Source organism: Perca flavescens, chromosome 5 (genome assembly GCF_004354835.1).
Source record: "Perca flavescens isolate YP-PL-M2 chromosome 5, PFLA_1.0, whole genome shotgun sequence".
In the NCBI taxonomy this organism is placed as follows: Eukaryota; Metazoa; Chordata; class Actinopteri; order Perciformes; family Percidae; genus Perca; species Perca flavescens.
The window spans coordinates 22989843-23013894 of NC_041335.1; the positions used below are offsets into that span (position 1 = coordinate 22989843).

Genomic DNA, 24052 nt, shown 5'->3' on the forward strand with positions numbered 1-24052 from the left:
TGTGTCGGTCTTAAACTAGCAAAGACACTTGCGTCGGGCTTTGCTTTGCGTTGCGCTGGGCTGGGTGCAAGATAGGGCCCTATCTATAACTGGTAATAACAAATTGCACACGGTGGTGTGTCCTTTCCCTGCTTGTCTGCAATGTAAAAGTAGAAAATGTAAGATTACAATTTATAATTACACGTTCTAACTTATCTCTACAAGTAAGATGTTTTTAATTATATAACTTCAAGATGTCTTGTATATGCATGTTTATCTGTGTTTGTTCCATGTAGTCATGCCTTTGATTGAAAATAAAACAGAAACTTGCTAATCGGAGTTTCCTATGCTTTTAATAAGATTAGAGAAAAGCCCTTTAGCTGGGGCTCAAGTGAATTGCACCTCATGTTGACACAAATTGTGTAAACACAAAGAATGTATCTGGGAAGAACCAACCTTCGCATCCAGTTTGATGCTATCTCCCGCGTTTGATCACCAGACATGAAAATAGGCACATGAAAGAGATACTATTGTCAAAGAATGGGGACATATTGAGTGACAGCTTTTTAGCTCTTTGAGCCCTTTGCTGTCTTGCTGGTTGAAATTTGGAGACATCAAGCTGATGTCTCCAAATTTTGTTTCAGATGTGAAGCTCCTGTGTATTTCTGACCTTGACATCAACGGTGTACTTTAATGGAAATGCAGGTTGATTGTTGTGTCATGGTGCTGAATAGAAAATACATTATCAATGCATGGGTATCTGTGGAAAACATCTTTATTTCTACCAATACAGAGGCTTCGGTAAGTCAAACTTGCACATTCCAAGGCCTTTTGTTGTGATGGAAATCATGCTGGTATGCTTATTTGCATTTTACCTGAGCATACAGATGCAATCTGGGTTGAATTGAAATGTCACCATGACTACCATTATAGTCTAGTGGTTTTTGTGTTGAAATACAATTTATGTAATAACAAAACTGTAAAAAAACATGCAATAAATGTTCATGTTTGAATATCCTGCCTCCTGCCTCTCTTTCACACATACAAAAGGAAAAGAGAAAAAAAGCTTGAAGTAGTGTTTTATTCATCTTCATGTAAATCCAGTCATTTACGGTTGCCTTGACGAATCAGGAATCAAGTGTGTCAACATCTAGCAGAGAAGAAAGTGCATATGGGGATTACAAAAGAACAGAAACCGAACAAAAACAGGCCGAGAGAGAAACTGTCCATCGGTTAAAGTCTACAAACTCTGAAAAGGGTAAAATTAAGGTGTTTTTAATTATCTGAAATCTCTATATGCTGTAGAAAGTTTACAGTTCTACTCAAACCCTAAGCTCAGTAAGCTATTGTTCATGTCTGAGTGACAGTGTGTGGAGGCTGAGCCTAGAGCTAGTTCACACCATAGAAAAATACCCTGGTTATTTGCATTTTTAACAGTACACTACTGAGTTTCTATAGAATAGATAAAAAAAACAATCAACTCTCTCCAACCAACTTCCACTGGCCCTGGTTATAGGCCAGGCCAGTTTTCTCTCTAAATCCTACCCCACTAAGAAAGATAACTTCCTCATTGCATTGCTACATAGTTAATGTTACACGTATATGTTCAAAACCAACAATAGGCTAAGTAAATCCCACACAGTAGTTATATGTATATATCGGATCAAATAATGGGAATATGGTATCAGATAAACTAAGATAAACATTTCTTTAGTAAATTCTGGGTCGATTTCAGTTCGCTAATTGGATGGCAATTACCTACTAACCACTTAAGGCAACGTTTCCTCTTACCTGTCATCACGGTGGTTGTGGTTAATAGTCTGATAACATGACCCAGGGTTTTTAAGTAAAGGCAACTTCTATTTCAAGCACTTCTTTCTGTACTGACTCAAGGTGATGCTCAGTTAACCCTAAATTTAAGCATGGCATAAAAAAACAGCATTGTTCCCAAGTCATACAGAGGCTCATTTCAACGGCAAATCATCTGTAGATTATATCTCTGTAGCTGGAAAAAAAAAAACAAGATGAGGATCTCAATGTAAACATGCAGTTTTTGAGAAATAGTCAATGCTGTTTTCTTGCCATGAATTTTCCAGGGGTTTGAATCTTTCTTCTGTACCATGGTAATGTGCATATTAAGTCACAGCAAGGAGCTCCGTCCTTCAAATGGAGCCTCGTCAAACATCTCAAAATGTGTCCACAAATGCCTTTAACACTGTACTGAACATCCACGAAAGAAAGAAAAATCATCTAATTGGACAAAATAAACATCACAAATTTCTCAAAATGCCTCAAATGAAGTTCTGGCAGTTCAGTTGTCTTCCGGTCTGAAGTAGTGGGAGGTTGCTTCCTGATCTCCAAGTCTCTGCTGTGGCTTGTGCGAGCTCGCTACAGCAGTTGAGTTCAGTTTGAAGGAAGTAAACACAGAAAGCAAATGCCGAGAGCCGACATGGGTGCAGTGCTCAGGGACATTTGCTCCGGTTGGGAGTGACAAACCTTTTTTTAATTCATACTTGTTAAAATAATTCTTGTCCAACCATCCCTGAATGTCTTTGATTTAATTATCCGTTTATTTGAACTTTTTCCTGTGCATCGTCTCCTCATGCATCTTTACCTTCACTCCATCCAAAGTGATAACTGACAATTCAAAAAATGTATGAGGCTTAATACTCTATGAACTGAGTAAAACTCACTTAAAGTAGATATCAAATTACACTTGTTGGTGCACTCTTTAGCACCAAAACAAACTAGTCACTCAAGGTTCTGGTCGAAGAAAGTACACTATATTGTTGGATGTAATCTGGCTTATTAACGATGATGATGATGAGGACAATTCAGTCAATGATTGGTAGAAGTATGATGTCTCACTTAACTTTAAAATACCAAGAGGCCCATCTTTGACTTAAATTATTAAAATTATAGATTTGTTTCAAATGAAACAGTTGATGAAACTAGACCTTTGTCTGTGAGTGTGTAGCTACATATTCACATGCATGTTTGAACAGGGGATGAGAGGCAAACATGACTGAGCTGCAAATATTGTGTATGTGTGTCTGTACACAAAAAGGGCCTCTATGTAGCTAAGTGTTTGTGTGTGTGTGTGATCCAGCAGTAGCTACGAAGTGTTCGATGTGTTGGGGCTCCAGCCCATTTGATAAGCTCTCTCCAGGGTTCTCTTGCAATCCTGCATCACCGTGCTGAAAACAATGTGAGGGTACTGGACCACCAGCCTCTCCACCGTCTCCTCGTTCACCTGCAAAACACACACACACACACACACACACACACACCAAGATGATCAAATTCACCTCATTGACAAATTTAACAATACTTATTCTTTTAAACATTAGGGGATGTGGGCAAATCAAGGTCCACTTACTCACTTGTTTTCCAAAGCTTTTGATCACATGCTCTTCATCAGCGGAGTGTCATAGAATTGTGGATGTTTTAACTCCCCATTATTCTAAGCCTTTGCAGGATGAATAGCGGAAAGTTTAAATACCTACACTTGATGACTGAGAAAACTAAATCTGCTGATGAAGACCATGTGATGGGGCAGAAAGCTCCAAAACAACTAAGTATGTGGTTCTTTGAGTAGGGATTTTTTTTTGTCAACTGCTGTTTCCAATGTCAAGAATTAACTGTCAAGCACAAATCAATGTGTTTCTTTTTCTCATGTTTGCTCTCTTTTGACATGTTTGGCCCGTTTAATTACAGTATGACCAGTTTTGAGTCTTAAAACAATAGTCAGGTGCCCATATGTACATTAATTACACAAGTAATCATTCCTGCTTTTCATACCTCCATTATAAACCACAAGGTTGCTTCATAATGGGGGACAAAAACTCCAGTCCATGTGAGTTAATCAAATGAAAGTGGTATCTTTTGAAGTAACTGTCGCTTTAGTACAGAATTTGATCAGTTAGGTCCATTGTTCAGCCCTATGTTAACACCCTGAGCATATCATGAGTCAACCAATCAAGCACAATTTCAGAATCATTCACGAGTCATTCACTCAGTATCAGCAGATTTCAAGGGAGTCTTGAGTAGATGTATTAAGACGCAATCGGCTTAAAACCTTAAAAAATGTAACAGAAATATTGCTTTAGGTCTAATAAATAGATTTTTAAATGAACCTAATTCAAAAAATCTGTCGACCATCTCTGCATCGCCCTAAGATGCCTTATTAAGATAATCAAGAAAACACAGATTGAACTATTAGTGCCCTATCAAAATGGCAGTGCACTAGACTAAGGAAAGGTAATTTCTTCAGAGTATACAGTGTATGCACATACACAAACAATTGGACTATGGCAATTGGTTTAGCACCACAGGACAACTGAGCTCACAAGGCTAATGAGGCCTTCATGCTCTCAGAGGACTAGGAAGACAAGCAGCTAATAGCCACTCCTGCACTTCTTTGCCAGTCTTACAACCTGTCAGACCATCACTGAGAGCCAACAGTGAAAAAAGCCTGAGAATCTGACAAAGAGCAGAGGCAGAGTAACCCTGGAGACCTTGAGGGGTTAACCGCAACCCACCCAGAACCAACCCCCGCCCACCCGCGAGCATGACACTTTCCAGGGGAAATGATGTATAAACACTCACACACATGTTGAGCACACAGTCATCCGTTGTTGCCAAAGCAGTGATAAAGTGTTTCACAGTTTTCCCCGAGCTCATTGCCCGAGAGCCCTATGGTTTCTCTGTTTTCTGGAAGAAAAGTCTTGCCGGGTAAGAGTTGCCTGGCTCTTGCTCAGCTTATGATCTGCTTTGGTTGTCATTTTCTGTCTAATTCCTTCTTTCTCTTCATTGAACACAATTTCTTTAAGTGGTGGCTATCAGCAATTCCTTGTCAAGTAGAGACATTGAGAAAACAAATGGACAGACAGAGTCCGTATAAAACCAGCAGAATCAGAGAGAAATAAGTGTGCTTGAGTGGACAGAACACCGATGCTTCTCAGGTCACAGAAGGAAGATGGAAACTGCACGGCATAAGTGAATTCAAGAAAACTAAAAAACAACAACAGCCTTCCTTTTGACTGCAAAAGAAAGACAGGGCAAGCTAGCTACTGGCAGGATCGAGACAGGGACCAGGGTAGGTGAATTTAAACAATGTCTGAGTTGAAAACGCATCTTGTTGACACGTAAGGGCCCTGTTCTTGTGGCACAGACATATTAATTGCATTTTGTGTCTGTTAAGAGGCACAAAGGCACTCTAAAACTTGCCCCAAGCACTGCCGTTTTAGCTCAGGGGACGCTTGTAGTAAGTAGCTGCAGCTTCTCAGTGTTACCTGCACTGATTTGGGTCTGGGTTTTTTCTATCGAAAGTACTCGCGTAGCTATAGCGATCAAGATTAACGTAAAAATTGGCCGGAATTCTCCTTTAAGTAGAAGTACTAAAGTATTCAACATTTTTTGTACTTAAGTATTGCAAGTAGTTTATTTTAAAATCTACTACTCAAGTACTAAAAGTAAAAGTACATGTATTGTGTTATTTAATTGTTAAAGAAAGCAGTCAAAAGTTTGAATATCATATTGTTTATATTATTTCAAATGTTTAGCCTAAGGCTGTAGGCAAAGGAATTAACAAATATTATATATATTATATTAAAAATAACAAATATTAACAAATATTGAAATAAAATGTACAATTTTCACACTGTGCAAGTCAAATGAACATCCTCTCCAGCACAGTAACGATTAAAGCCCCAAAAACGTATCACAAACTAGCTAGTAACATCTGTGATGTACAGTGGAAAGTTAGCAAGCTAGCAACATACAGATAAACTAGCAGCTTCACATCACAGGGTCAAACAGTTAACATTCAGGACTCACTGCAGACTGAAACAACTCAGGAATAGCTTCATCTGCTGCAACAAAGCTAAATAGAAAGAGTACAAACTTACATCGTCTCTGACTTCTGAACGTGCAACCATAATGAAAAGAAACTCGACGCGATCTCGGGGATTTCTTACGTAAATGAATTAGCGTACGTAACTATAACCTACACAGTCTTTGTATCGTGAGGAATTCACAACAGTAACGAGTAACGATGCAGCACAAAAAATTTAGCGGAGTAAAAGTATTTTATTCATCGAAAATATACATAATTTCCCCCATTTTAATATGTACTCAAGTAAAAGTGGAAGTAGGAGAAAAAAATAATACTCCAGCAGAGTACAGATACAGCCTTTTAGTATTTAAGTAGAGTAGTGAAGTAGTTCTACTTCGTTACTATACAGCTCTGTGTGTGTGTGTGTGTGTGTGTGTATATATATATATATATATATATATATATATATATACACACACAGTATATATATTTATATATTTGTTTTTATCTCTTTTTTGTTTTCTTCTGATCAGACGATGCAAGTAAAGTCTGAGAATAAGCCAAAAAAACTGTCCTGCATCAGTTCTCTCTCCAGTCAGTGTTAATGATAAATACAACAGGGACTGGGAGAAGTTGCCGTAACTTAAAGGTAAAAAATGGCCATTTTCGTTTTTCTGTCATATGGCTACATCTGCTTCTCGATGGTTTAGTGAGGCTGAGATGGTTATTTTTCGGGACGTATATTCTGTTTGTTTTTTTACATTTGATGGACATTGTTTTTTTATACTCATCCTTTGCACAAAAAAAAAAGAAAAAAAAGTAAATTGAAATAATAAACATTGGTTTATGGATTAATGCTTTCTCTCCTTTCGCTTTCTTTATGTTGGTATTCTAAACTCCGGTCGATTCGGGAAACATTCTCAGAGCTAGAACCGACAGCCAAATTATATTTATCTGAAAAAAATTCCCATCACACACTCAACAGCCATTTTAATTCCAGAGCTCACCTCCTTACGTGCACGTGCCCAAGACGATTGTGATTGGTGTAAAGAAATGCCAATAAACCAGAGCACATTTTTCTCCTATCCCAGAATACTGTGTGGACTGGTCAGACCTTCCCCAGCAGCGCTGTGGAGATAGGTCTGGCAATGCAACACTAGCTTTAATGTGATGCTGGATCTACCTCGCACCTGGTTTTTTTTTCATTATTTTTGGGGACATTTAATGCCTTTATTAAGGAGCGGTAGTGGAGAGATGACAGGAAATAAGGGAAGCCTGGCCAGATTTTAACCGGGGATGTTACAGTTCATGGTCAGAGTCTTAAGCTCTAACCCACGGGGTCTTTCCAGACAAACACCTGTAGTTTGCCTACAAAGATGGCCACATGTTGCTTTCACAGAGGACCAAAGCAAGCAAGTTAAGTTTGTTTTGACATATAGCTGAGCCTCATTAGCAGATAAAATGACAAACCCCTGATTGCCTTCATAACATATTATGCTATATTCTTGAAAAGAGAATGAAATATCCCCCAGCTCGTTAATCAGGGCTTAATTACAATTAAAACAGATCTAAAGAATAGACCTGTCAATGTGATGGGAGGCCATAACATTCATTAATGCTAATTTACTGCAGCTCCACTTGCTGAGCAAACAAGGCTCACACAAAATGACTCCCAATCAAAGAGCTGAATCATTTCCTAATTGCTGGTTGCGGCAACGCTAAATGTTTGAGTTTCAGCAAGATCACTTTGATCGAAATCATGAAAAGAATAACTATTACACTGACCTTGTTGATAATACTGTATGAGTAGTAAAAACATTGCAAAACATTTTAACGTAGTTAAAAAATTTTTTTAAATGTAATTACTGTCACATGCAACAGGCTTCAAATGATTGGAATTCAAATCTTATTATGGCAGAGGCAAAATCCAATCAAGCCTGAATACAAATGATTTTACCATTTATCAAATCCAAGCCTGTATGCATTTTAAATGTTTACAACACAGCACAGAAACTCCTTGTCCCGGGATTGATTAATTGGCAACTTAGAATGACGCTCATTTTTAAAAATATTTATCGCCGGTGGATAGAAAATCTTGTTGACAGAAAATCAGTTGACAGAGGCATTTATACATCACAGCATCCATTAACTCTCCTCCACTGAGTTACTGTAAATCTCTTCAGGGCTAAAAACAACTGAGGAAAACCCTCTCCTAGCAAGTTCCCAGAGTTCACAGCTACAATCCTTCTTCCAGAACAAGGCTCTGTGCCCTTTGCATGGCTCTGTGGTATGTTGAACGAGACGTGATGACATCACCACACCTGCTTGGTATTTGCTGCTCAGAGCTGATGTTAGACATGAAGGTCAGACCAAATGCTGTGGGTAACTGGCTGGCACAGAGGCTAGTCTTCTGGTTGCAGCGGTTGTGCCAGTGACTACTTGAAAACCGGTGATTCAGCGGTTTTTTGCTAGAGTGTAATTTTGTTTCTGGGCAAAACTGTGCTTAAAGATATTGTGTTGCTAGGCAACATAGGCTTAAAAATGCTACAGGAAAACACTGGGGCCTCTGGTGTCAGGAATGGTGCTTTAGAAATACAGCTCAGGCAGGGAGTTTTTTTACCCCATTGGAGTCCTCATCCAGTGTACTGTACTGTACAACCCCTCCTCCCAACCTGCTGCCAAGTCTGTCGGAGAGCCATATGATAGAGCATACTCACTACTCACTGATGATTCTAATCTTTGAGAAGCATCTGGGAGTGCAGCCACTGCTATCTGGAGCGAGGCCTATACTTATGATATTTTCCCCCATTTTAACATCAAAGATGCAGCGCTGTAGATCTAAGTGCGGAGTAATGCATGGTGACGGGTAATGTGCCATTGTCAGGGTTTACGAGAGGGCGAGAGGGAGATGAGGGGAAAACAAAAATATGCATGTCTGAAATGCTGCTCAGCAAAAAGCACCTTTTATTCAAACATGCTGTACAGTAAACATTAATAGTTTACAGGGTTGTGTGTGTGTGAGCGGCTGTTGACAACCGCTCCACAACTTTCACATGTGGCGGCTGGAGGTAAGTGACAGCGAGTTCCAGAGCTGACCTCTGCTCTCTGTTGGGAGTGCTCTTTTCTGCTCTCTTTCTTAACAGTGAGCTCTTTTTTAAGTCTGATCCTCTGATGCAAATGCACTCTATCACTGTGTAAAATATACATTTACCGCAAGCGCTGGGCCCTTCCCCTAGTAAGCAGCGCCGTAAAACACATCGTAAATATGACTAATGCAGCAGCAGTTCACATTCTCAGTGGGAAAAAGAAGAACAGGGTCGTAAATCGATAATCAGATACACAAACAGGAAGATGCATATCATATTAGACCGGCATGGTGAGAACACCCTCTGAGTGCTCCAAGCAATCAAGGGAGGGAAATGGAATAAAGAGAGAGGGAGAGAGTTTTAAAAATATGGCCTTTCGCTCCTTCTGAATATATCAAACCCACTGAGGGCTGTATTGTATGTAATAACAATGACCGTGAAAAAAATGCAACTAAACTTTGACTGTTGATAATGAACAATTTAGAACTGAATTTTAATGAATGCAGAAAACTGCCCTTTTTTTATTTCCTCTGTGTTTTTATTAAATTGAGCACAGGTCTGCAGGGTTCTTTTTTTCCTTTCTTTTTTTCTACTTTCCCTACATTTTCTTTGGCCATGTGGCAGCCATTGCTAGTCCCAGGCCCATAAAGAGAGACAAATACCCCCCATTCCCTGTCTACTCCCATGTAGAGAGTGTATCAGTCAACCAGTAAATACATTTGGGGTAAATGTTTAAAAAGCCTGTTTAGGCAGCAGAAGAATGCAGTGCATCAGGTCTTAGTAAAAGGCAGCTTAAACAAGTCTGGATTTAAACAGGCTAGATTTATAGCCTTCTTTAAACTGCTCAGAGGAAAAGCCCCAGTGGTAAAGTTTCTAAACGAGTGACTGGACAACTGAAAGATAGTTCTCCGTCTCGAGAGAGGGAGAAGGAAGTAGGGGAAAGAGGAGTGAATAGAAAAGAAAGGAAAGAAAGCAGATGATTTCAGAAGTGTAAGGACAGAAAAGGGATCGCCACAAACTTATTCTGAAGGATTCAATATTTCTAAATGAACTATCGATGCATTGGCTTGGAAGCTTAAGGAATAGACTGCTCTTTACCGAGGAAAGCCTGAGCTCAAACATTTTGATTTTGTCTCAGAAAGCCAAGCGACCCTCACAAAAAATCTGCAGTGCATGGCTCTGAATGTACTTTTAGAAACCAGGTCAGGCACCGCTTGCTACAACTGAGGTCTGGACCCGCTCACACACCCTCATCCCTGCACAATATCACACAGCAGCAGAACTGGAAAGCAGGGTGTCAGTGCATACACTCACTCACACACTCACACTCACAGAGGAATGGGGGCTCAACTGAACAGGGTCAGAGAAAGAGGTTCTGGAGGCAAGGTTTGTAAACCCCACACTCTATCACGCGTGACAAAGGTAACTTCAGGAATGTGTATTAGGATCAGCCCAATCCCGCTTTTTACGCCGGCCTTCTTATCTCTGCAGACTGGAGGAAAACATTCCATAACTCAAGAGGCTTTCCACAATTTATCTGTTTGTCTCGGTAAAACACTATCACAGCTACATCTATTTGGTAGAACCAAAATAAAGCTAATTAACCTGGTAAGCCATAGAGTTTCATTTGGGTAACATTCCTTTTCTTTTGCATTTAATACTTCTAATTAAGTGCTATAAGGGTAAAACATGCCACACCATAGCATGAAATGATGCTTTAATTATCTGGAGTAAAGAAAAACTGTCACCAGAATACGGGTGCAACCACACAGAACCTTTGTCTTACAAATAAGGTACAGTAGGTTATATGATATTATCACACAATAGATTTATTCATCTTTTCACTAAATACGTCATACACATACAATCATCCAATAACATAAATGATATGCTGCTCTAAGATAGTTATCACATATCCACTAGTTACTAGTTCCTAGGTACCAATTGGCCAAATCAGCCCAGATCAAAATGATGTTCAGTGATCGAGTCCAGGTAGGGTCCCATTCTATTGCAGCAGATCTTAGGGGTGTGGGCCAATATGTCTAACACCCGTGTAGATCCCTGTGGTCTCTCTATTAGCTCTGATCACAGAAGATTTGGTTTTTGAAGCTGAAAAGATGAAAATGAAGATGAAAAGTAAAGTGGTCTGTTCGAGTAGACCACATTTTGGATCTATTTCGGAATGACTGTCCTTGCAGATGAGTTTTCTTCATGAATAATATTATTTATTATTTATTTCTATTAATATTAATTTAAGCAATTTGGGTTCAGGTGGTTTTTCCACCGGTATGTTTCGGATTGGGTCCAAAGTTTCGGACCAATGCAGACCTCTACTCTCAGCTCTTTTACCACACACAGTGAATCTGGCAAATAGATAACAAATTTGGAGTAAAAATAAATCCAATTGTCCAAGAAATAACCTTTAGCATCACTCAACTTTTAATGTACAGTATTTAAATTAATGGCATTGTTAAAACAAACACAAAGAGAAATAGAAAGAGCACAGGGGAAAGAAAGAGACAAAAGTGTCGAGACAGAGTGATGAACACAGAGACACAACCAGAGACAGAGATGGTAAGCTCATGTCCCAGTCGAGGTCATATATTGTTGTCACTGGAGCACAACAAGATAATAACAGACCTGTTGAATGCCCTGTAAACTCAGACCACTTCTTCATCTTCAAATGCCAAAAAGCACAATGTAGTAAGGTGGACACAAACACACACACACACAGACACACTATAGGGACACATTCCAGAGCAGCTTACTGGAGGTCAGACACAAGCAGAATTCCTTAAAGATAATCACAACAGAGCTACTGTGCTTTATGTTTTTGCCTTGCATGACTCCCTTGTTCTTCAGCATAAATAAAGAAAGGACAGCTTGACCCTATCCTCTGAAAGAACACCATGATATAAAATTCATAGTGACTCTTTAGAGCAAGGAGAGCTTGGATTAGATTAGTAAACTCGTCAGTTAGGGCTGGGCGACATATATATATATATATATATATATATATATACATACAGTACAGGCCAAAAGTTTGGACACACCTTCTCATTCAATGTGTTTCTTTATTTTCATGACTATTTACATTGTAGATTCTCACTGAAGGCATAAAAACTATGAATGAACACATGTGGAATTATTTACTTAACAAAAAAGTGTGAAATAAATGAAAACATGTCTTATATTTTAGATTCTTCAAAGTAGCCACCCTTTGCTTTTTTTGATAACTCTGCAAACCCTTGGTGTTCTCTCAATGAGCTTCATGAGGTAGTCACCTGAAATGGTTTTCACTTTACAGGTGTGCTTTGTCAGGGTTAATTAGTGGAATTTAAAATATAAGACATGTTTTCAGTTATTTCCCACTTTTTTGTTAAGTACATAATTCCATATGTGTTCATTCATAGTTTTGATGCCTTCAGTGAGAATCTACAATGTAAATAGTCATGAAAATGAAAAGCATTGAATGAGAAAGTGTGTCCAAACTTTTGGCCTGTACTGTATATATATATGAAACAAAACAATTCAAAAATGTCGATAGTATATATTTTTCTTTATCGTTTCTATTGCAATATAAAAAAAAAGCAGTGGCCAAACTGCATTACGGCGTTATTTACATCATTTGGACGAAGCTTTGTTCACTTTGCACTGAAGTTCTTAATAAAATTAGAAAATACTCAGTACTTAAGTAGTACTCAATTGTTAAGTATTTAATTCACACAGAATATACAAAAATAGGCTTCGCCACGTGGTTATTTCATATAGACAATTTATTTATTGAATTACCAGAAAACCTTTATTGAAATATAAATCATTATCGAGATATGAAAATGACCATATTTTGGCCATATCGCCGAGCCCTAGTCTCCAATCAATTATAAAGCTGGGCATCTATCAGAAGCTTAATCAATACCTCCCAAAATTTCCCAAGCTCATCTGGATGTATTAAATTAGTACAGACACAACATTCAGTGAGGGGGGCTTCAGTGTCAATAGCAATAAATAGCTAATTCATCACCAATATAGTCAGACTCTGCGCCTGCAGGCTGAAAATGAGCTGTGACCTCCTGCAGCCTGTCTCAATGCCTGAGAGAAGGAAAAACACATTGCAGGGCTCCAGACTGCGACCAAATGGTCGCATTTTCGACCAAAATTTGAGAGTGTGCGACTGAATTTTACATCCAGTCGCACATGTGCGACCAGCAAATTTGTCCCCGTTTTTTACACGTTAAATGTCGAAACTTAGGTACCTGAGCGCATAAGCGCCAGCTTATCTGTCCTCTGAAAATTGACAGAGAGCAGAGCTCCGACACACACACACACACACACACACACACACACACACACACACATACACACACACACACACGCAGAGATGCGATGGGCGCAAACTACGTCGGCTGTTTTGTTGAAGTCACAGCGAGTGATGCCGATAAAGTGGTTTCAAGTATGGTTACAGTTTTAAAAACTTCACACAGACAGCGTTTGCTGCTATATGATATTAAAAACAGTCACGGTGCTGTTGACGTTACACTTCCTCTGAGACAAGCAGCAGGCTCAACAGCGTGCCCTGGGGACTGACTGACAGGCTGAGGCTGTAAGGCAAGGCAACTTTATTTCTACAGCTCCTTTCAGCAAAAAGGCAACTCAAAGAGCTTTACATGAAACATTAAAGAGCAATTGAAAACGGTCATGATGAAACTACAACAGGCTAAACAAGTTACAGTGAGTAAGAAATGAATAATTATTCAATTTAATAGGTTGTAGGGATGGGTTTGGGAGGAGAGAGGGAGGGGTTTTATTTTTATTTTTGTTTAATTTCTTTAGAGTGTAACATATTCTAATAAAATAACATAATGTTCTGAGTACAAAGGATAAATAGGTTTGGAATTATTTTTACAACTGAAATAATTGTTTTGTAATTACAGAGGAAAAGTACCGATAAAATTTACCATAATTTCAGGTATCTGTACCAATATTAGTTCAGATGCGAAAGGTACCCAACCCTAAGGGTAGTAGCCTAAACAATACATGTTTAATTTTAAGGTGAATTCATTGTAGTTGTAGACCAGAGTTGGTATATTTTTTTAATATTTTGTTTACCGTCATGACAGCAATGGTGCCTTCTATGTTGCATCTTCAAAAGTGAAACTGAATTTGAAACAGCACATTGTAATTTCTGCATCTATTATCAAAGTATTTATTAGTAATACAGTGGGAATTAGTAGAAATGTGAATATTTGGTTAGCATATTGATTTACGGTGTGTGCCCCTAAATTTTCTGGTTGCGCCCCTAACATTTTCAGTAGGGGGCCACTGTGCTCCTAGTGAAAAAAGTTAGTCTGGAGCCCTGCATTGAGCCAGACGTTAGTTATTGCCCAAAAACATATCAGGATTGGCAAGTCTGAGTATCCAGGCCACACTGAGTCGTGTCTACTGTCTGTCCATGACTCCATGAGATTATGTTGACCTCCATTGTGATGAGTAAACAGCACTGGATGAGGGAGAAAGAGGAGGGAAAAAAGGGGGGAGGCCGAAAGACAAGACACAGGGGCAACTTGAATGAATTAATTGAATGAACAAAAGATGTGAGCAGCATCCAAAATTCAAACAACCTTGGCTGTCCTTGCTTAGAGGAGGGTAAGGGAGGGAGAAACAGAGAGACAAAAAGAGGGAAAGGGGGTAAAAAAATAAAGTGAGGACAAGATGGAAAGAAGCGCTATGTGAGTGTATGTGAGCCAGGTGAGGTCAGTTTTACATGTGTGTCCGGTAGATTTTTGTTGAAGGGCAATTCTGTGATTCCCTTCAGATACTCAGTGAACTCTGTCGATGTCTCACTTTATTTCACCCTCTCTCCTTCACTGTCCCTAGCTCGTGCCCTTTAGAAACAAGATGAAGGGATGATCAGGAGGCGGCTTCAGTTAAGACCGCCAATCAATACAACTCTTCTGTGTGGGATGAGACTCCAAGATTACACTGAAAATCACAAATAGCAAATGACTCTTTCAAACTACTTTCTCGACTTTGAACATTCAAGTCTGACCAAAGCCTGGAAAATAGGAACCAGAGAACCTGCCTGTCGTGCACTTGATGCTGCGCATTCAGTATTTTTCTCCTAATTCCCCTTCGCTTTAGCAGCCTTTAAACGAAGAATCCCTGCCGCTCACAATAACATCAAAGAAAGTTTTGCTGAACTCCCAAACTCTCATTTCCTAAATGAGAGTTAAAATGCCTCCTAACTCTTCACTATACTTCATCTTTGTTTTCCTCACTCCAAACCTCCAGGCCCTGAACAATTAGGCCCTTGTTTATGTCTGCAAATTGCTGTGCCGTGCCTATCTGTGTATAGTCCCCGGCAGCTGGATGCACCAGTGGAACGACTATATTGATTGGGATGTCTGTTCTTTTAACAAGGTCTGTCTGGTTGCTCTATCCGGGGGTACTACAGTGCTCATACCTGTTCCCTAAACGCCGCTCCCCCCTCAGTTCAGGTAATGGGAGCACACCTCAAAACTGCTTACACAAAACACTTTTTGGGGGCCATTTGTAAAGGCATTAGCCAGCACTCATACCATTGTTTCCTTTTATCTAATTTTCCTTTTATTTTCTGTCATTCGTTAAATCTTTTTCCCATTCTTTTTTTCCTTCAAGCACACCCCTCATTTTACTTTCTCTTCTCTCCCCTCCATTACTATGATAACTCTTACTCTCTCCACCAGCTTTTTTCCCTGAAGGGGCCAGTAGCAGTCAGTGTCATTATTTTCCTAGTCCAGCTTCGTGCTGACAGTCGGAGTTTGCTTCCCTCTCTGTTTCACAACCTGGACTGCCCATTTGTTTTCACTCTAATGAAGTAGTGGAAAAGAAGCAAAAGGGGGGACGGGGGTGTAGATGAGAAGAGAGGAGAGGAGAGAGGGAAAGTGAAAAAGGTGAGGAGAAAGGAGAGGACGACGGAGACAATAGAAATGGGAAGGAGAGGGAATGGACAGGAGAAGATGAGATGAGAGGAGAAAAGACGTACATGTGAACAAGCTGTAAAAATGTTTCAAAAGAAAACATTCCAATGAGGCTGAAAAACTTAAAAATCCCCAAAGTAATACATCAACAGAGAATGTAGGCTTTAAATGTTCACAGTGGCCAGGAGGGCCCATTATAGAAAACAGCAACTTAACGCATATAGGAGACATATGAAAACAGTGTCAAGATAAAGAGCTGTTACACTGTTACACTGCACAGGGTGTTTCGGCACAAATCAACACCGCTGGATCCCTGTCCCTGTGTCTGGACGCTTGTCTTAACTTTGGGGTTAGCCAAAAAAAAGCTATACATGTTACAGCATTAGCATTTGGTGAATTTGTGAGAGTTTGACATGTTTATGTGTGTTTGTTTTTCAGCGTCTCTGTGTCTGCCCAGTCCAATGCGCAGAATATTGTTACTAGGTCGCCATAATTTTAGTTGACAATTACCTCAGTGCACTGAATTTCACTACTCATAAGCTTGGCCTGGATTAATACATAATATTCCATCGTGTTTGTGAAAGTGTAGAAAGATAAATTCCTCCCACAGAGAGGACCAAACATTTAACAGAAAACTCTGGGGAGCCGGGCTTTCCGGTGACATACGCACCAACATATGCGGCAATGCCGAGGATCAGTTTTTCAGAAGATTAAGGCACTTTTTCCTTGAGTCTTTCAGCTGAATACTTCATTCGTCCTCTTTCATAGCTGAAAGAGGAAAAAATGAATTGATTTGATTATTTTTGGGTGAGTCTGGATCAATCGCATTCTTTTCCCCTCGTTGGAACAGGGTCGTTTGGCCCTCAGGGCAGAGGGGTGTAATCATTTGAGGCAGGCGGAGCACGCCATTTGCCTAGGCCTGGAGGGGTTCTGATTTCAATGCTCTATTATAAGCTGTGTTAACAGCAAATAACATAAATTCTTCTTGGAGAACACACACTGTTACACACAGACACGTCGTATCTGAGCATGTATTAACACACTGAGACACAAAGGAAATCCTTCAAAGACACAAAAAAGTCAGTGGGACAAACGCACACATTCCTTAATGTTACAAACGTATATCAACCAGCTACTGAAAGGAGTCTAAATAAGAACATATTCTGACAAATAGACTTCACTCAGATCTGTGCTTGTGCTAGGTCTGTGTTTGTACAGAGTTTAAAAAAAATCTCAAATTCCAAAATGGCAGTCAAAGTCCACATAGCAGTGGACACAAAATTCAGGGTGCCTGGCATTAAAATGTATACAGTACGGAAGCACGTTTGTATAAACTGTGACGAAGGAAATCAATCTTTCACACTGCTCCACATGAGGAGAGCCAGATGGATCCTGTTAACAGTTCTTAAATGAATTCTACACTTTCTAAGTCCTGCGACATTCAGGGAAGCTGTTACATTAAAATTCCCAGCATTTTGACAATTCCAAACAAATTTACACAGGCCGAGCTGCGCTGCCGAGGCAGAAAGCTGACTGGGTTGTCTGCACTGTGTGTCAAGGTTATCACAAGACTGTATTTGTCTAAGACTGACGGGACCCAGTCTGAAACCTAACTCCACATCACTTAGTATGGGAGGAAGCTTTGTGGGGGGAGAAGGAAAAAAGTGAGGGAGGGAGAGAGGAAGAAATTGAGAGAAACTCAAACCATGATTTATTTTAAATAGCCAAATGGAGGCTGCAGAGGTTACCTGAACATCTGTAAGGCAGACAGGCTTAGACTAGCCATGATGCTGATAAGGCTATGTGACATTTTTACTAGCCAGTTTTTTCTACCTGTATGGCAGTTATTTGTACTAAATTCCTGCAACATATACATCCTGAACAGAGACGAAGCAAAGTCCTTAGAATATTTGCAATATGTCCAAAACACTGTCAACACAGCTTTTACGAGAAATAACTATGAGCCAAAGCACAAGCAAGTAAATATTAAGATGGTTCCTCAAGTGTGTAAATCCTGGGGCTGAGCTAAACAAATGAAGGCTGTTAAGGGTCAAGCTAAGAGTGTTAGGCCAATTAAAGAAAATAACATCCAACTCTAGAGAACACATTCTAAAGTAAAGTGGTTTTGCCTGGAATCTACTCCTGTTCTTGTCCCATGTTTTATAATAGAATGTATTCTTTAATAGTTGTTGAACAACTTAAAGGGTAACTACTGTTTTTTTTTCAAGCTGTTTTTCCTATGTTTTTATGTCTAAGTGACTGATGGAAACAACAATCTTTGACATTGTTCCAGTATTAAGCAAGATCGCTGCAGTCGGCAGCAGCAAAACATGCTACAATGTAAGTTATGGGGCAATTGTCCAGCTTGTATTTACCTTCACAAAAGTGCTCGTTTTGCCACTGACAGGCTCAGATTAATATTCTAAGTGTCTGACAACATTATGAAAATTATTTTTTAGGAGGTCAACCTTTCTGTTAAAGAGTAAGATTTTTTTTTAAAAACATAAAAAACATCCTTGAAATTGTGTTCGCTAAACCCACCAGACTCCATGTAAATAAACAGTAATTTTAGCATCGTAAAATACACTTCATTCAAAGTCAACAGAAATGAAATATAACTACGAAAAGACGTTTGGGTCGTCTTTCCACTTTTCCAACCATCACAACTCTAGTTGTGGTTAAAAATAAACACATAGTTTACCGATTTACATGTAAAAATATGTTGGCTCTTTACACGCTAAAAGTAATGGAGTCTGGGATTGAGTGCTAGCGGCTTCAGAGCTGTTTCTGGTTAAACAGAAAGGTCTCAAAGAGGTTTTAAAGGTCTATCTCTGAAGGGATCCTTTCCATAATGCTGTCAGACACTTAGAATATTAATCTGAGCCTGTCAGTGGCAAACAAGCACTTTTATGAAGGTAAATACAAGCTGGACAATTGCCCTATTGCCCTAACTTACATTGTAGCTTGTTTCGCTACTGCCGACTGCAGCGATCTTGCTTAATACTGGACCAATGTCAAAGATTGTTGTTCCCATTAGTCACTTAGACACAAAAACATAGGAAAATAGGGTCCAGGTTGTAAAAAAACTGTAGTTACCCTTTAAGAGCACAGAAGAAATATGTAATAAGTACTGCTGACCTTATATGCTGGTCATTTATGCTATCAACACTAGGCTGAGGAAAGAAAGATACAAACAGATGCACAGAGAAAGCTACGCCTTATATCTTATTTTAAACAATGGGGAATTTAATAAAATGAGGCATGAGGAAAAAAATTCAAATGGAATTGTCAACATAAAGAAGAGATGCTGTGGCTGAGAGAAATTTAAAGTTAAGTAATTTGCACAAGTTCATTATGTGGGAACCTTGTGGAATTGAGAGTTATCCCCCAGCTTCTGCGTTTTCTCAGAACTGCATTAAGTGCCGAGATGAGATTAGTTTGCCCTGAGATTGAATTGGACATGCCTCCAGATTTTACTGCTGTGATACACAAATAAAGCATGACAACATTGCGAGAGGCCGAAATGTCAAATGCAAACCAGAAGAAAATCACAACCAAATAGAATGCGCTGCCTATGCTAAAAACAATTTTGCAAAGTACTTTAAAATATTGATTTGGTTCATTTCAGAGACACAGCATGAAACACAGATTACAACCGCTGTGAAACCTATCAAATGTTTCACCAAGCAGTGGTCGAATTGGTGCAAAGATTAGAGTGAAACCATTTTTTTTTTTTTTTTTTTTTACAAATTGTAGTGTGTAATTTGATCAGATTTTTGAAGTCACTTGACATCCTCAAGCAAAGAGAGGAAATGAACAGCAGTGTGGCCAAAGGGTTCAGTTCTACAACAGAAAAGTCACACGCACAAATTGGAAAACAGCCAATAATGGCCCTGTCACAGTGGACTTGATAAAGATATCCAGCCCCTAACTGCGAGTTGTTTTGGAGAGGACTGTACAGTAAATTCCTAAATGTAAATTTTTTTTAATATTCTATTTAAAAGTCATGGAGAAAACAGGAGCACCGATCTTTAGTTGAGGCGACTGAAGAATCTGGAGAGACGAGCAGGAAAGCAGGAGGGGCAGGAGGTTTGAGGGAATGAGGGAAGGAGAGAGATGAGAGTAGGAGGCAGAACATGGTCACTGCTGCCCCTGGGCTGACTTAAGGATAACCACAATTCTCTGCCTCTCACCTTTTTACCTCTTTAACTTGCTCTGTAGCTTTCATTTTCTCTGTGACCTCGGTAATAACAACCTATTTCTGTTTGTTTCCCTCTGAGCAAATTTCGCATTACCCCCAGTGCTCTCTTCCTTCTCCTCCTGAATCCTGACTTCATCTACTCCCTTTCACACCTAACATAATGAAAAACAACTTCAATCAACTCAAAGTTTGTGCTAAGATTATTGGTCAGCCATGTTGCACACTCCTTTCAAACAACCCACAAGAAGAGCATGCTTAGGCTTGCTAACAGCATCTCTTCTGACTCCATGCTGGTTTTAAACTTGGAATACCAACTTTTGCCTTCTATCAGTCCCTTTGTTTCAATACAACAGACTTAAGAACTCTTTTATACATCAGTCTATCCTGCTGCTAAACCAAAATCGGTGGGTTGCCAATTAAGATCTGAATCCAAGGATATCATTAAACATGTTTTGTTGTCATGGCTGTTGATCCATCTTTGCACTATATGTGTAATTGTTGTCTAAATCTGTGTGTATTTTTCTTTTTCTTTTTTAGTGGAGCTGCTCGGGAAGACAAAAATAATAAAGTTATATTGTATCGTAACAACAAAGGTCTTTTCCCCACACAGGCCTGAACAGTCCTCACTCCAGGCTCATTTGCAATGCTAAACACAATTTTAGGACTGGAAAGACTGAAAACTGAGAAATTGGTGAAGAGGACAAGCATGCAGTGAATTAATTCTGTGATTCAAAGCTGGTAATGTACCTGACCTTGGAAACTGTCAAACTCTTCTCTCTACTCGATTCACACTCCATTACAACTCTAATTACACCAATTACAGCTTTATTTAGCTCTGTCATCCCCACATTCCCCCTTCAGAGCAGAGGGAGAATAATTATTTACTTTCTATCCTCCAGGTTAAAATATGAGTATGAATATCACATCTGAAGAAAGAGCTGGAAAGATAAATAAGGGCAGGGGGATGGGTGAATTTGTTCGTTGGGAGGGCAGGAGCTTGAATGCATAAGGTGGAAAGAAACTCAGAAAATGTGTTATTCCAGTAAAGATGTAGGTCATTCCAGAACAGATTTTTATTAGCATGGCTGTAGATATCGATTGTTGGGTCACTGAGTCGGCGAGGCATGAGGGAACTAAATGAAAATGGAATCTAAGTGATCACCTGCTATGTAATGCTGTTACTCTTTATTACACTTAGATAAATATGATAGATACACATTCACGTCTGCAATAATGTGAATTGAGTACGCTGCTTCATCACTAAGACCTTACACATGGGGTCACTGACAGACCCTCATATGTTTTAATTTCATTACAGCATAAATAGATAAATATGATACACTGATGTTCTTGTCGCAGTTAACGATCTCCGGGCAGGCATTTTTATCAGAAAAATCTATAGGGTCAACCTGGAGGCCACCCCACGCAGATATCACTGATTTTATAATGTAGAAATAAAAATGATGAGTTCCCAACCTGGTGAAAGGCCTTCACTATAAGTCAAAAATCTCTCATCCCTCCTTTTCTTCTCTGCCAACTTCTACTTGCACTTTTGACTGCACAGCAAGGGCTTTTAAATGTGTTCAGGCCGAAACCCAAAGGTAAAATTTAGCCTCAATCTGAAAACGAGAGGCTCATTAAAACATACTGTTACACTCACCATATGCAGGCCCACCAGCTTTGGGATTATGACCTGTGTTGTGTATCAGGCTACATTACAAGACACCAGGCTGTACAATATCAGTATAAAGGCTAAAGTTTCTGGGTTAAGGCAGCTGCTCACTTTCCCGTTCTTGTGTGCCCTCATCCCACTCAAGTCAGACTGAATGATCCCACAATAAGTGGTTGCATCTGTGTGGTGGGAGCTCCACTGAACCAATTGGAGAGATGGAGAGGTGGAGTTGTTACCATGGCACTACAACTAAATGTGCTTCCATCAGGTTAGTGATTGGATGAGTAAGAGATCAGATGAGAGTTTTAAGGGTAACTTTGGAAAGATCATCCCTCTGATCCAGAGGCAAGTAGGTCTGAAAGGGGTCATTATGTCACTTTACTTCTGTTATCACCCAACCGGCTGATCTGATGGACATACTGGACTCAGGCGGTAGTGGCTTAGCTACTCCACACGCTCTCCTCTGGATACTTATCATGGTCGGTTGCCCTACAGCATGGGTCTTCTGAGGGTTCACGTGTGTGTGTGTGTGTGTGTGTGTGTGTGTGTGTGTGTGTGTGTGTGTGTGTGTGTGTGTGTGTGTTTGATAGTGTCTTTATGTTTATGTGTGTGCACCAGAGTTAAGCAATAGATATATACCATAAGATGACAGAAATTTGTCAACTACCATTTTCATACCATTTATACCAAGGTAACTGTCTCCTTAAAGTATCTGGGGCCAATATGGCCATTATTGCACATTATTTAACAGGGCTGTTTTCTGACAATATTGGATTTAATAATATTTATATTAAAATATTTTGCATATGATTGTATTATTACAATTATGTATATTTTTAATAGTTTTATTAATAATGCACGTTTTTTTTCTGATAACAAAGATATTGTATTATTGCCTAGTTCTACACAGCACAGGCATGCATACACACACACCCACAACAAAACTTGTGTGGTTAAAACTGTATTAAAGTAGGGCTGCAACTTATGATAATTATCATCAAACGAAAAAAAAAATTTCTTCTTCTGAAAATTCCCCCCAACATGTTTTGCAGTACATATCACATAAAAAAAATCTATCTACATCTTTCAGAATGTGTCACACATATACAGTATAGTGTACCATCAGGAAACCAGACAGCAGCAGACATTATGGGCTGAGCCTTGTTACCTTGTCACATCTCATGAGGCCCAGGTAGCGGAGGGACTTGCTGCTCTGAGCGATTTGTGTGGCTCCATGGTCTGTGATGTCCTTACACCAGCCGGCATCCACAGTCTCTATGGTACTGCTGTATTGGCCTATGGCTATCAGAGCTGTGGACACAGGGGGAAGACAGAGAGAGGGACGATGTGGCAAGTGGGAAAGGAGGGAGGGGGAGAAACAAGAAAAGGTGTTAGTCTGACAACCTTTCTCATGCAAATGTGGCAGCATCGGCCTCCCAAAGAGAGACACAGAAATTCGAGATGAAACCAGGGCAAGTCATCTGGCCAGCTATGACAAATATCTCCAATGTTTGCACAACACCTTGAAAATACACACACATACACACACAGGTAATAACATGCTGAAACACACACATGCATACACAAAAATCTCACACACACTGGTGTTTGTTCAGACTGCTGCAGAATTCATCCATTAGAGCGTTGGCATGAGTCACAGCACTGAAAGGCAATGACACCGTGCCAGGGTAAAGTGTGACTCCATGCCAGTGTATGATTTAATTCAGCAGTGTGTGGGTGTGTGTGTGTTGTGTGTGTATACTGTAGGTATGTATGCACACATGCTCCGAGGTGTAACAAAGCCCCCAGACACTGACAGATATTTTGTTTCAGTGGTTACTTTTTTACTCTGGCACTGTTTCTGCCCTGGCAGCATTTAAACACACACACACACACACACACACACACACACACACACACACACACACACACACTGTTCTTTTGATACTGCCCTAATTTATTTCAAATTAAAATCTGCAGCAGACAAACAAGATGAGATTAAATCTTTTGTAATCTGTCTCAAATAAAGACACACTCTGTTGCATTAACACAGAAACACACAGAGAGACACAACAATCTTTCTCATCAATCTTTGACCCGTCAATCGTTGGGCAGATGGAGGAGACCCGTGCTCCAGCAGTCGATTGATAGTGCTGCTCGGTGATCGATTGGCAGGGCTTTGTTCTCCCCTCTCGCACAACCATCACTAATGAGAGTGGGAAGGGAGGAGGAGGAGTAAGGGATGAGAGCAAGATGAAAGGAGGAGGGTAAAAACAGAGAAAGCCTGTGACGGCACCTTCAAAAAGTAACTTAGCCCTA

At 39.7% G+C, this 24052-nt stretch overlaps 1 protein-coding gene across 1 annotated transcript in view; it reads right to left on the reverse strand.

Annotated features, from left to right (window-relative positions):
• Window positions 1–1041: 1041 nt before the first annotated feature.
• The window catches only part of fbxl17 (F-box and leucine-rich repeat protein 17), a 236721-nt gene continuing 213710 nt past the window's right edge, over window positions 1042–24052 (reverse strand). The window contains exons 10-11 of the mRNA XM_028578848.1: window positions 22902–23044; window positions 1042–3232 (exon numbers count right to left, since the gene is read on the reverse strand). Coding sequence (XP_028434649.1) covers window positions 3095–3232; window positions 22902–23044 — 281 coding nt within the window. The 3' untranslated portion in view covers window positions 1042–3094. The remainder of the gene's footprint in view (window positions 3233–22901; window positions 23045–24052) is intronic.